This window comes from Hippichthys cyanospilos, chromosome 6 (genome assembly GCF_059441005.1).
Source record: "Hippichthys cyanospilos isolate Australia breed blue-spotted pipefish chromosome 6, RoL_Hcya_1.0, whole genome shotgun sequence".
Lineage (NCBI taxonomy): Eukaryota > Metazoa > Chordata > Actinopteri > Syngnathiformes > Syngnathidae > Hippichthys > Hippichthys cyanospilos.
The window spans coordinates 7,299,983-7,313,400 of NC_142374.1; the positions used below are offsets into that span (position 1 = coordinate 7,299,983).

General features: G+C 42.2%; 1 protein-coding gene across 3 annotated transcripts in view; it reads right to left on the reverse strand.

The window, feature by feature from the left end:
• Positions 1-13,418, reverse strand: part of LOC148422011 (excitatory amino acid transporter 2-like) — a 34,761-nt gene that overhangs the window by 18,288 nt on the left and 3,055 nt on the right. The window contains exon 1 of one of the 3 annotated variants that reach the window (XM_088416352.1): positions 3,495-3,765. The exons of 1 other annotated variant lie outside the window; for it this stretch is intronic. In XM_088416352.1, coding sequence (XP_088272478.1) covers positions 3,495-3,532 — 38 coding nt within the window. In that variant the 5' untranslated portion in view covers positions 3,533-3,765. Of the gene's footprint in view, positions 1-3,494; positions 3,766-13,418 lie in introns of those variants that run through there. One more of the 3 variants, XM_088416355.1, reaches the window with a different exon arrangement.

Genomic DNA, 13,418 nt, shown 5'->3' on the forward strand with positions numbered 1-13,418 from the left:
CCATGTAGGGGTTGACAGCATTGCAAATGACTTCCAAATGATCAAAGTCACTTTTTTGTGGTCTTATTGCCAATTTTTTAATGTCTGTAACGTGTCACTGTAACAAACCTAGATGTGAGGTCTGTGTCTCATGCTTACCTCTGATATCAAGCAGTCTCCATCGCTTGAATGTCTGCTATGTTTGCAAGCTATTCCTTAATATTAGCTGGGACATCTTGTACTGTATATAGGGCTAAATTAGTGTATCCCGTAACCAAACCAAATGTCCGTGTTTTCTGTTTTTGAATTCTTGTAAATACTGTAAACTTCACTCAACACATCTTTCATCAGATAAAATGGCAATATCATATCAAGAGCTAAAAATTTCATTTTAGCCCCACACGTTGATCTGATGCCGCAGAAAGCGGCTCTCCGTTTTTGGCTAAGCGCTGTTGCTCAGTGTTGTTTGGGAAGAAGAATTTAGATGCATGGCTCTTGTATAAGAGTCATTCCACGAACATGCAAATCACAGAAAAGGTTGCAAAACTACAGAGCCGACTGGAACAAAGAATGTCTGTAGTAGAGTATAACTCCTTGTTTTATGATTCCGCGTTCACTATGGTTGTGATTTTCTTTGTATGGACACAGCTTACTGTACTTGATCAGCGTGTGGTTGTTTGATTCTTTATGATCAGGTTTCAAAATAGAATGATTGATCATCTATTACTACTATTTGCTTAGCACATAGCGTGCCTTTTTTTTCACATTTACACCTATTTGGTCATGACAGCCGAAAGCTAATTCTGCCGCTTGGTCTCAGAGCGTGAACACCATTCCGAATATTTTTCATTAGTGCTAGATATGCTTGAGGGAAGCTAACAAGTTCGCTGACGGATAACCAAATTGCCACTAGTAAATGACTGGGCAGACAAGCTGTAACACGAAGCAAGCTTTTCCGATGTGAAAAATCCCCAAAACATTTCAATCTTTGAGTGTGCAGTGCAATACTGCTATGTTTTTATACTGAATGTCCAATTTTACTGGCTACACAATGTTTTCTAGCGATGTTGCCCAAGGAGTGCAGAACGTGAGTTTTAAAGAAACTTGTATTGTAGGACTACATCTGATTGAACCCCTTCATACATACTACAAGCACCGAAATTCTAGATACGAATAAAATCAGCGGGATAAACAGAAGATGTTGACGGGAAGCCATGGCAAGCATGTCAGCCACGCAGGGTGCCACTATAATAGTAAAAGTTTGAGCTTCAGGGCAAGTTGGTTTTTCCACTGTGACGACGGGAGGAGAGAGGACCCAAGCGCACGCACAACTGGTAAGGGCAAATGCAGAAAGTTTATTAAACAGAATGTGCAGGTGGTTTGTGGAAGCCGACGAGAGCGTGGCGAAGAAGTCTAGGGGGTCTCGGAGTCAGGAGAGCGGGGCTTGGCTGGGAGCCGGGCTGAGGGAGCGGGACAGGAGGAGGGCTCGGGCAGACAGATTAAGACGGCAGGCTAGCGGGTGGTCAGAGGCAGACAGGGTCGAAATACCAATACTTCGGTCAATTCGGCGGGCAGTCGGGTGGTCAGGAACAAACAGGGTCAGGCAACGGGCAGGCTGGCAGGAGGAGTCGCTGGAAAGCTCGGCGTGATGCATAGAGACAATCTGGCAGGTTGTGGATGGAAGTGAGCGGGCTTTATACTAGGCGGGTGAGTGGCAGCAGGTGTTAGTGTTTGGGCTGATTAGCAGGAGGGCTGAGCAGGTGAGGCTGGGAGTGAGGTGGCTGAACTGGTGAACTGTGACATTCCACTATGTTTAAGGGTGAAGTAAAGTTTGGAGATGTTTGAAAGCATTTGAAATACTATCCAATAATCACTTTAGTCATAAATCGCGGTTTTATTTTAATGTGGTTTATTGTGATAATCACGTTAAGTTGAGCGCCAATTATTTAACGAAATTTACCATTCGTGAATGGGCTCGGTTCTTCTCCATAAATGGCGGCGGTTACTGTACTGCACTGACTAATTATTACACACACACATACACACAAAGACACTAGTCACACATCTCCTGAAGCTTTGTGTATTTCTGTGAGATTGACTATAGGAAGACCACCTGGGCAGCTTCCAGGCACACAGATGGAGCGTTCTGATCTCCTCTTATTAACTTCAAAGCAAAGTGTGAAATACAGAATGAACATGCAAACAGACGGCGAAGCATTCCTATTATATTCCGCCTCGGCTCGTGTTTCATGCATCAGGCAAAGAAAGCTGAATAGGTAAAGCACAAAAATGGTGGAAAATAAAGTTGAAAAATAAGCAGCACTGCGGTCTCAGCGCAGTATATAAGATTGATGAGGAGTTAATTAAATTCTTTCGCACTTCTCTCCCGGCCACGTTATTTTTAGCAGTGGAGAGGAAGCACATGTTAAATGTCATGGAGGTCGGATATTATTCTGTCATGAGACTCATTAGAAGCCTTCTTGCCGAGACATATGACAGCATGAACCTGCAAAAAACTAATACTCATAATGTGACCAAATTTTGAGTTGTTTTATTTTTCAGTTTTGTTGAATGGGTATGCTAATGCTGTGTTGCTGAAATGATGAATACTTATTAATTTTAGAAATTATTTACGATATATATGCCGGATCTGACAGTTTTGTGTAGTGCAATGCTTTGTATGGATCAGTGCTGTTATGAAATCATTGAAAATATTCCTGACCCTCCATTCTTACCTTTACCACCACAAATTGGTGGATAAGTCAAGTCAATGATAAGGGTTTGTTCAAGTTACTGTAAAAGGTGTTAATATTATATGATCATATTATGTGATGCATCCAGTAATATATGTGCACATAATAAAATATAGTCATATATGTAATACTGTATGTGTGAATATTTAATATATACATAAAATAATGCTAATATTATTTTTTTAATTGTTATAGGAGATTTGAGAGCTTTATGAATGTTTTTTTTACAGGTCATAGGGACAGTATTATTAGTAGTATCATTATTCCTACTACTATTTTTTATTATTGTAACAACATTTTTGGGACCTCTATGAATGTTGTGGACCGTATATGTATTTGATTAGAGACACAATCTCAAAATAATACAGTCTAGGTCAATATAGAGCTGAGACAGTCAATTTACTTGATTAAATAAATCTGTCTGATATTATTAGCCATTCAGAGAGCCTCATAAATCAGTTCCTGAAATATGCACAGGTGTGCATGAGTGCGGGTGGACACACTCATACATTTTGGGCACGTATATACACATGCACACACACGCACGCACACGGGAGGGGCTGGGGGGGGGTGTCTCAGATGGCTAAATCAATTAATCTGAGATGAGGTCTTGGTCAGATTAATTGCACATGGCAATGAATCCAAGAATGAATTAATGATTATCTGAATAAAGCAAGCACACATGCTTTGAAAGCTTCTAAACATTAAAGCTCAAAATGACAGCACTCATTTCTGACCTCTGTGAATGCCAAATGGACTTACTTCATTTCAGGTGGAGTTGCAATTAGAGCTATATACATAGACCAGGGTCACTTCACCAGCTTTGGTCTTCAAATAGTGAATCAGTCCATGTAAAATCACGCCAGCTCCATGCAATGAAAAAAAAAAGTAGAGCAGGAGATGATAGTGTCCCAAGTATGGCTGTGGGCTGCAGCCAGCATAGATGTGCTGGTGGCTCTCAGTAATCCACCGGCTCTTCCTGAGCATCCACGGAGCAAAAGTCCAATCGCATCAAACCACTGAACAAGCCACTGTGAGGGACCACCTGAATTGCCCTGTCCTGACATCTACAGACAGCCACCCACCCACTCCAAAGCTAAGCCCCCACCTCCTGATCCACTACCACCCCATGCCAAACACTCACAACCAACGTACAGTAGACATGGAGGGAGAAATTAATATCTGATCTTAACAAGCACAATCCCCAGGACCCTCCATTCCCTGGAAACTGTAATCCCCACTCCCAGTCTGATCCAGCTCTGTGGAATATGGCAATAATAATGCCCACTAATGGCTCAATATGCAGAGCTTTACAAGCAGTGGACATTTTGTTGAAAAGGACATCGGCAATGTTTGCCGTCCTGATGGACAGCAGATGGGCGCTCATGCTTACACTCGGCGGTTATGTAACATTATGAAATATTGAGTCAGTGCGGCGATAAAGACAAAATGTCTATATCATTGAGTGAGTGAATAAAAATGTCACTTCAAGGTAAATTACCTATTCACGTCTTTGAAAATCCCAGAAGAAAAAAAAAAAAAAAACTGAACTTGAGCTCCAGAGCCAAAATGGCCTTCGTGATTCATGCGAGGATGGAGTCAAGCTGATTTCTTTCTCGTCTCCCAGCAGCGTGGGACTTCGCATAGCATTCAGCGGTATCACATTATTCTAATTAGGGAAATGTGTTGGAAAGCTATTTCCTCTTCAAACAAATGGCCGGCTGCACAACAAAAGCCGGTGGAATGTCATACTTGTCTGCAATGGTTGTGTCATGAGAAATCATTCATCCTTAATCCCTTGACATGTCGCACCCATTCAAAGGGCACTCTTAGGAAAAAAAAAAAAGTAACGTTTTTATATGAAAGTTGGGGGTACAGAGAGGAAAGGGTTACAGGGAGACACTGGAGGAAAGGGGCTGCTGCGATCCCACCACCCCTCAGCCAAAAGAGGGGCCTGAGAGGGGCAGGGAGAGGCGGCCATCCCTGCTCTTGGCTGGTACCATGTGAAGCGCTCTGTTTCCTCTCTCTTCCTTTTGAGGGCCTTTGTTTCACAAGCAAACAGTGGAAGTGGCCCCAAGTTGCCCGGCCAAGCACTGCATCCAAACTGGCAGGGGTGAGAAAAAAAAAAAAAAAAAAACTGAGGGAAGGGGGCGGGGTTCAAATTGGAATATAAGAATATAGCGAGAGGGGAGGGCAACGGGCACGCTGGCTCTTTCAGACCACTGATGTCATGCCTGCGCCCACCGTGGGAGAGCGGCGGCGGGACCAAGACGCCCCTTTCTCTTCCTCCACAACCACTTTTTTTTTTTAAACCAAGATGAATGAATCTTTCAGAAGCCGCGGCTCATTGTGAGCCCTTAATCGACGGCGATTATCCCGATTTTATGCTGCCTTCCCAGTGCGTGGAGGTTCCCTGAGTGCTGGCTTTGAGGGCTGCTGCGATGCAGGCAGGACCACAAGGGGTTGTCCTGGCAACACTTTGCAGCCTAGAGAGAAAGGGGATGAAGGGGAAGGAGGACGCTCCCAGCCACACAAATACACACAGCACACAAACATTAGCATACACCACCACGACTACAATCTGAGGGCTACTCCTTTGCAAATACATAAATGAGAAAATTGCATGTGTAATTAAAGACTGCGGTTAGTTAGAATGCTAAATGTGTCTGTGATCTGTACTTAATCGTAATATCCACTGCAGGATACAGTACAGCTATGATTACACAACTAACGAATTCACACACTGAAGTTGTGTTATGTGTGACTGTGTGTGTGTGTGTGTGTGTAAAATGTGCCTCTGAAAAGCAAGCACACCAAGGAAGATGTAAATGAGAATACACATTTCCCACTGGCGTCTCTGGGGCCCGATGCCCGTTCTCATGACTGGAGCATCACAATATAATGTGAGGTAAAGACAACTGGAGCCATGCCAGTCTCCGGATATATCTAGCCCCACTGGGCCTCACTGCTACTTTGTTATGTAGTGGGAAGAAATGGGCTCACGCATTCTGACTGCCTAGGAGCTGTGAAAAAGAAAAATGAAGCCCTCAGCAAACACTTGGGGTTGCACAGTGCATAGGAAGTAGGAGATCAATTCCAACATCTGAAGAAAGGGAGGACTCATTGTCTTTTACACTTTCTACTCAAAGATGATTTTCCAGTAAGCATGATGCAATGCGTGTGCACATGAGATGCAGTTAGTTCTATCTGCAAGTGTGAACACTCACAGAGATAATTGGGCTTGTTTAATATGCCTTAAACCTAAATCAACTGTGTTATCGTCATCAATTAACAATTTACAATGTACTTAGCATACAAACCAGTAACTCAGGGAAATCGTGACTGAAGTTGCAATTTAACAAGTTTTTGCCATGTCCATTTAAAAAAAGGTGGAAGTTTACTAACAACCCTCAGAAGCAGCCTTATCTCCATTACGTGTTGTACAGTCTCTTTTTGCCCTTGTCACGAGAAAGACCAGAAAAAACATTTAGACTCGAGCTTGATAATTAGGCAGGAATATGCTTTCTTAAGTATCGAACGAAGCATGATCCCAGACTGACTATTCTGCTGATTGGTGGACAGAGATTTCACGGTCAAATGGCAGAGTGGATAGCAAGAACATATTTTGTTTTCCTGTAAAAGCGTGTTTGAACACAAAGAGCACAGATGATGGGTTTAAATGTTGTCTTAAGCATGCAATTGCATCCATTGCACTGTATTTCTCATATAATGGACACAGCATCTTATCAACATGTCTTCAACTCTCCTGTGCATCTTAGAGAAGATCCACTGTCATGACAAACAAGCACTTGTGACTTCTAGGATCTAAGATTCAGCAGGGTAAGAATTCAGTACCATGGTCAGTGACCACCCAGGGCTGAGGGGGCTGCCCGTCGTTCTTGATGAGAACAAAATAATCCAAAAATTTAGAGCCCTTACAAGTTCAAATGCCCATTAAAATCCACACAGATTTACTGTACATGCATAGTATTCTTGTTCTAAGCGCAAACCCAGTTATGTGACTGGAGATCAAATTCACCAACTTCCAGTTGGAATCCTAGAATATTACACAATCTTGTTTATATATCTGTATCACTTTCAAGCCCTTTAACCATCCAATCCCTTAGTCAGGCTGCCTCGCATCTTGGTGACATATGACTGATCAGAATTTCTCAGCCTTTCAGCATCCTCTAAGTTTTCTCTTTGTTTCTCTTTGTATTCATAATGAGGCAGTCATTAGGGACAGAGCCTCTGGGAATCCCGAGGCTCGTGTTGAAGTCTGTATAGGTCTCTCAGATGTGACCAGTTCAGCTCTAATTACGTGCTAACGGCCTATTACGCTGGAGAGGGTTTGGGATAGACTGAATTGGATCATTCCATTCATCTCCCTGAAGTACCAGAGTTACTTGAGTTTGCAATGCAATCCGGCTACGGCCCTCTTCACTGCTGCATCCCCAGCTAAGTGATATCCGATAATTGTCGGTACATTCCTTTACACCGCCTTGCATTTAGTTGGCTCTTTTATTGTGGTTGCTGTCGAATCCCCTGCGGTTTTGATATGAGACCATTTTTCAAAGGATGTTCCTCGAAAACCATCCCTTTTTTTCACCAGATCTGAACTGCCATCAATCTTCAACCGCAGCACAGATGAAAGGCCAATGGAGAAAAGCAGATCATCCATATTCATGGTTACTTTCGCTGTGCTCTGTGGAGGGCTTCCACACCTATTGCTGGCATCCTCGTCTCTCATCTCTTTCTTCTATACAGTAGCTGTGTGGCTGGCCATGCGAAAACAAAGCAGTACTGCTATCATTAGCAAAAGGCACATCTGTTAAACATATCTGGATATATGGCAGCACGCAGCTTCTGATGGCTTCGGCCGATTCCCCCAAAGGAGCTCATTAAATGAACTAGTAAGGCAGGACCACCCCACCCCCTACTACAGCACCAACATTATCAACTGCATAGCTGAGAAGGGAATGATAAAGAATGAGGCAAATGTGTGGAGTAGACAGAGGGAACGGTAGAAGGGGACAGGCAGGAATGCCATATAATGATAGATGGGCACCCATGCATGGCGGAAGGGGACTAATAAAGGGGGGAGGACAGAAGGTGTGGCTGCTTGTAAACGTTGGGATGTAGAGTTGAGAACATAAGCGACGTTACAGATCAGATGAAAGCAATCACTAGAAGTGTCTCACTGGCTCGGTTTATCGAGGGAGTCTTTGTTATCGGGTAATCTTTTGTCTACATAAAGAGCTGACAGCTGTGTTGGGTAGCTCCGCCTGTGAAATGGTATTACTGCGCAAATCACATTTCATACATCGATAGACTCACCTGCCACTAGCAAAAATAGACACAGAAACATCACATTCCCTTACACGGACTGTCTCACATTTCCTGCGCATTAATGTGTAATTGCAGGCAGTCACAAACAAGAACAATATATCTTGCACAGGCTTCCCTTGTCGTAAATCTCCCTCGGTCCTAGTTCCGAGGCAGGAGTGCTGGGTCTTAGTTTCATTCGGAATTTGCCAATAAGAGGACTAAGGAGGATGGATGTTCTCTCACTAATTAAACACCGGAGTCTGTTGGGACTGTGCACCGCCAGCAGCAGTAGCAATGCCAGGCTCTCCTTACACCACCCCACAGTGTTGACACAAAGGGCATTCCGACACACACATGCACAACTCATCGCATCAGTCAGTCAAGACGGAGAAATAGACACACAAACACACCCGCATACACACATTTACAGTATTGCAGTGAAGCCCTCAGGAGCTCGCACACCTTGTTTGAACATGAAAAACTCTCACTTGAAACACTGCGAACATATTTACTGTAATAACCACCAATCCAACAACAACCCCCTTCCAAATAATATTCAATCATCTGCTGTTTCTGTTTCCTGTGAGAGTTAACTCCATAGCTCCATAAGAGTAATAATGCCATTTATCATTCATGATTTTTAATCATTCTCTATGGCAACAGTCTATGTGATTCTTGGACGCACATGGAAAAGTATGTAGACCTATTTGTTCTCACCGCATAAAATTGACTACCATACTGAATGCATCTATTTTTCATACATGCTTTATCTTTACGTTGTCTTTTTGTTGGGTTTTTCCAGACACATTTTATATATACTTTTAGCTAAGGCTGATGCAAGGGCCCCCAAAAATAGGTTCATTTTCAGACAACACAAAGAAGGATTTTAAACAAGCTTTCGCATTTAAATACTTTGAATGATTTCACTATAAATGCCATGGTTGCTTTTATTTCACTATTGCCACTATTCATTTCAAAAATACAATATATGCAGATTATTCCAAAATACAGATTATTGTATAATCTATGGGGCTTTATAGTCACGCTGAGCGCAAGTCTGCCATGAAGCGTGGTCTAACTGTGCAAAAGAGCGGACTATTCAAATGGGAAGAGGATAGTATTTTCCCAGATAAGTGCAACGAGAAGAGGGTGTTTGGACAATTGTGCATCATTGTGGGAGGGAAACATAGCCAGCTACTGGCCAATTGAAGTTGTTTCCCACTCATTCCCATTACATTCAGCACAGAAAGAGCACTGTGGTCTACATTGCAGAAGGACTTGGTGTCCATGCAGAACAAGTCATCCCAGGCACGAAAATGATGATGCATTCATTTTTAGGATGAGTAGAGTCTACTTTCTGTCACCAAATTGTTAGGTGTGCCCCGGCGCACCACCTCCTTCTGCTGAAATGTTCACAATGCAATTGAACTTTTTACGACAATGTTTATTGCATTTTCAGTCACCAAATTGTCATGCAGCAGCAACATATAGAAACAATATCCTGAGTATAGTGAAGAAATGTGTAAAAACTAACATGCCAGTTTTGTCAAATCTAGCGCAACTGTGCTGTCTATGAATATAGAGCTCTCAGACTCGTCATTGTAAATAATTAGCGAAATCCATGCATTTTTCAGCATATTTTCCTTGTTTCACTCATCTCCGTCTCGGCTAAATCCCCTACGCAGTGGATGGTAAAGCCTCTTCAGTGAAGAAGTAAGCTTACAATGTAAATTCCTCTAATCCTGGCTGACTGTTATCCTACTACTCAGTGACGAATGAGGAATTTCTGTGATTTCACAATGGATTACATCCTACACATTGAAAAACCTTTTTTGTAAATGGAATTATGTCTTCTTAGCAGCAACTTAATCAGAATTATTAAACGCAAGGATGAGGGTATTTTTAGATGACAGACGGGTGGGTGGACAGACAAGTAAAAAGGCAGATAGATAGATAGATAGATAGATAGATAGATAGGTAGATAGATAGATAGATAGATAGATAGATAGATAGATAGATAGATAGATAGATAGATAGATAGATAGATAGATAGATAGATAGATAGATAGATAGATAGATAGATAGATAGATAGATAGATGGATGGATGGAACGATGCTATTCCCAATTAAACAGTGTATAATGCAGTGAGCCAAAAGCTACAAACAAAAAACCCTCTGTGTTAATCAGCCATTGAGGCAGAGAGCTCTTGGAACACGCCATCCCTACTAGAATAATGGGCCACTTTACAGGCCTCCAAGTTAGTTCACAGAATATCGAGCTGGGAAACCGCTAGCACCGGGTTCATGGGGAGGAGGGGGTGATTTAATTGTTTCCTTCGTTTTTGTTTTTGCAGGCCCCTCCACCCCTTTCGGTTCTGAAAGGGGGTTCTGACAAACAGGCAATGAAGGGGATTGTTGTGTGTTCCGTTGCACAAGTGGGTGAGGTAAACAAACTAGACAGTAGCTCTATCAGCTGGGCTTGTGAGGATGGTGATAGGCTGAGCGGTGGGGAGCTGCACACAAGACGAAGGGTGATTGGTTAAGCATCGTGGGGTAAGAGGGGCGCAGGGTGATGAGGGAGAGGAGGGGAAGATTGGTGGGGTATAAAGACTGACGGTAAAGGCTCCTGGGGGAAAGCGTAAAAAAGGCGGTTATTCCGGAAGAAGCGGGGGGGGGGGGGGGGGGGCATGGAGGCAGGGGTCTCTCCTCCGAGTGTGGTCATTGTGCTCGGTGCTGTAGTTCTCATGCATGAGACCCCTCTGGCTTCCGAAAACGTCCACAAGTGATGAAGCACTCGCACATCTGAGTGGACAAGTGGCAGCTCGGCCATTTGCTCCCACAGCTCAAGGCCATTTACATGCTCAAGGAGAACGTTAGTGCCTGCCGATGTGCCCGGAGTGAACAAAGAAGCACACAAACCTTGCACAGAGGCCCACTGCGCACTTAATTGAGTGTTTGTGAAGGCGTAAATGGGTGAAGGAAAAGCGGGTATTCCCAATCTCTCTTTTGAACGGTTTGAACAGTTTTTGCCGGTCTCCGATTTCCAAACTAGGTAAGTGCGTGTCGAACACCCCTAAATTTTATTGACTTCACAGTCAAACCGGCCCTCTGACAGAAACTATAACTACAATGTGGCACACAATAAAAATGAATTTGACACCTTTGGCTTAAAGCAAACGTTTGGAAAACTACTTTCCGAACAGGGCACAAAATGTTTATCAAAGAATAAACTGTAATAAACTGAACACAAAATGTTTTAAATTTGCAGTATCTTCATATTGTAAGAATTATGAACTCCAGTGTAAAATTGAGTGTCTCTGGTATGAACAGTTACTGTAAAACTGAATGTGTTTTGCATCTAGCTTACCACTCAAATGAAGTCGCTGATTTTTTTTTTTTGCCTTAACTGATTTGAACTAACGTATGACTAGACTTCAATTGTACTTCTCGGTTTCAACACAAAGGGTTGTTTGTTCACAGCAGCTTGGTCTTTGGTGTCAGGAGAAAAAAACAAAAACCCCCTCCATTTACCCCCGACCCCTTTATCATTCATTCTCAGAGGAATTCCGTGACTCCCACTGCTGACCTGAATTCTGATAGAGCAGGTGCCAAAGGGCTGTGGGTGGTGACAGTGGTGAAAGCTTGCACCCACTGTATCAATGTAATCACATGCTCATTCTTACCTAGGGTCTAAATTTATGAGTGATTCACTTGCATTGATCATTTGGAAATTTGCCACAATACAAGTAAAAGTGAATATGCTGGTGAATGGGTCTCTTTGGGCTTATAATTGCAAAGGAAACAGGTAAGACAAAACAGTCCTTAAAAGGCAGGTAAAAATCGCTTGTGTTTTCAATATTTTCACAATCGGTCATGTCTAAAATTTTCTTACTCATTTCCATAACACTTGTATCAAAAGTCGGAATGCATAGCTGCTTGGGATGTTCGCAATTGTATCAAGATTTTTCTGTCTCAAAGTTGTCAGAGCTAAAAATGTTCAAATTGTGTTCCCTGCCACTGTAATGTGACTTTTCCAGGCAGAAAATGTCCATTCTTGAAATGATTATTCAACTTTAATCGACAATTTGGTCAGTGCGAATACTTCAGGTTACCTTGTATATAAATAGCTTATATCATAAGAATGTGAAACGTCCCCATGCAACTGTGTTATAAAGGCTCTGGTGGAGAACTGTTGATGTTATCCTATACTGGATCTGTTTTTGGACCCTGAACATTTTTGGGGAATTGCCAATGCTCTCATTTAACGTTTGCATTTTTTTTTATCTGGTCATTTGGCCGTATTAGGGTTTACATAGCTGATATTTGATTGGCTGCCATGGGATCAGTGCCCACTTTATGCCATTTTCACCATTGCATTGTGTTTGATGTGCAACCAGTCCAGGGTTTAATCTGCCTTTGAGTTTGACATCAGTCAAAACGTGTTCCGTCCTGCAGCCTGATGCTAAACAGGATCATCAATATAGCAAAATCAGGTGCATGTACATCTTGCTCTGTTTCTGTGCATATTTGTCTTTGTAGTTCTTCAGATGTGGTGTACAGTACATCCTGCATTTTGCAGGCCACATAGTATTATTGCCTGTCATATTTAATGATTTTGGAAAACAAGAAAATACCACTTTTAGAGCACACAGATCAGATATTTTTTTCATCTATATGGTAAAAACACATTCAACCAGATGTGTGAACAAATAAACAAAAAACCCAGAAAAAATTTCAACATTGTTGTTGCAACATTTTGGAATGGTTTTCCTTAAAACATTTAAATATGCAGAGGCAGTTATGCTATGTGGCAGACGATTTGTATTTTTAGCAAAATGTTTTGTCTTGTGATGGACTAACATGTTAAATTATCTGGTTTATTAAATAGCCATTGTGTCATGACGAAACGAAAGTGATGCCTTAACCACAGCCATCCGGAGGTCCATCCTTTTGCTGCCGAGCAGCAGCTCCAATGCTTGTGTTTTCCTGTTGCTGTGCAGTCAAACAGAAGTGAAGAGAGCCAGGCTCTTTGTTTGGTCAACCCATGGGAATGACCTCCCGCCCCATTAAAAATCAGTACACTGATTCTATAGACAGGACTACATTTAAGGAATTATATCTCTAACAATTACAATGTTTTTTTTTAAAAAAAAAAGGTCTGTTAACTTTAAGACAACAAACTCCGTTACAAATTGAAGCTGGGCAAGTCAACAAAAGATTTTACATAAGTTTTGCTAATGAAAGAAATGATCTTTCCTGCATCTTCACCAAGGAAATTCATTTACAGAACTATTCTTGCCATTCTTTTCTATTTTACAGTGAAGAAAATGGCTGAATACACTATCTGAACAAAAGAGA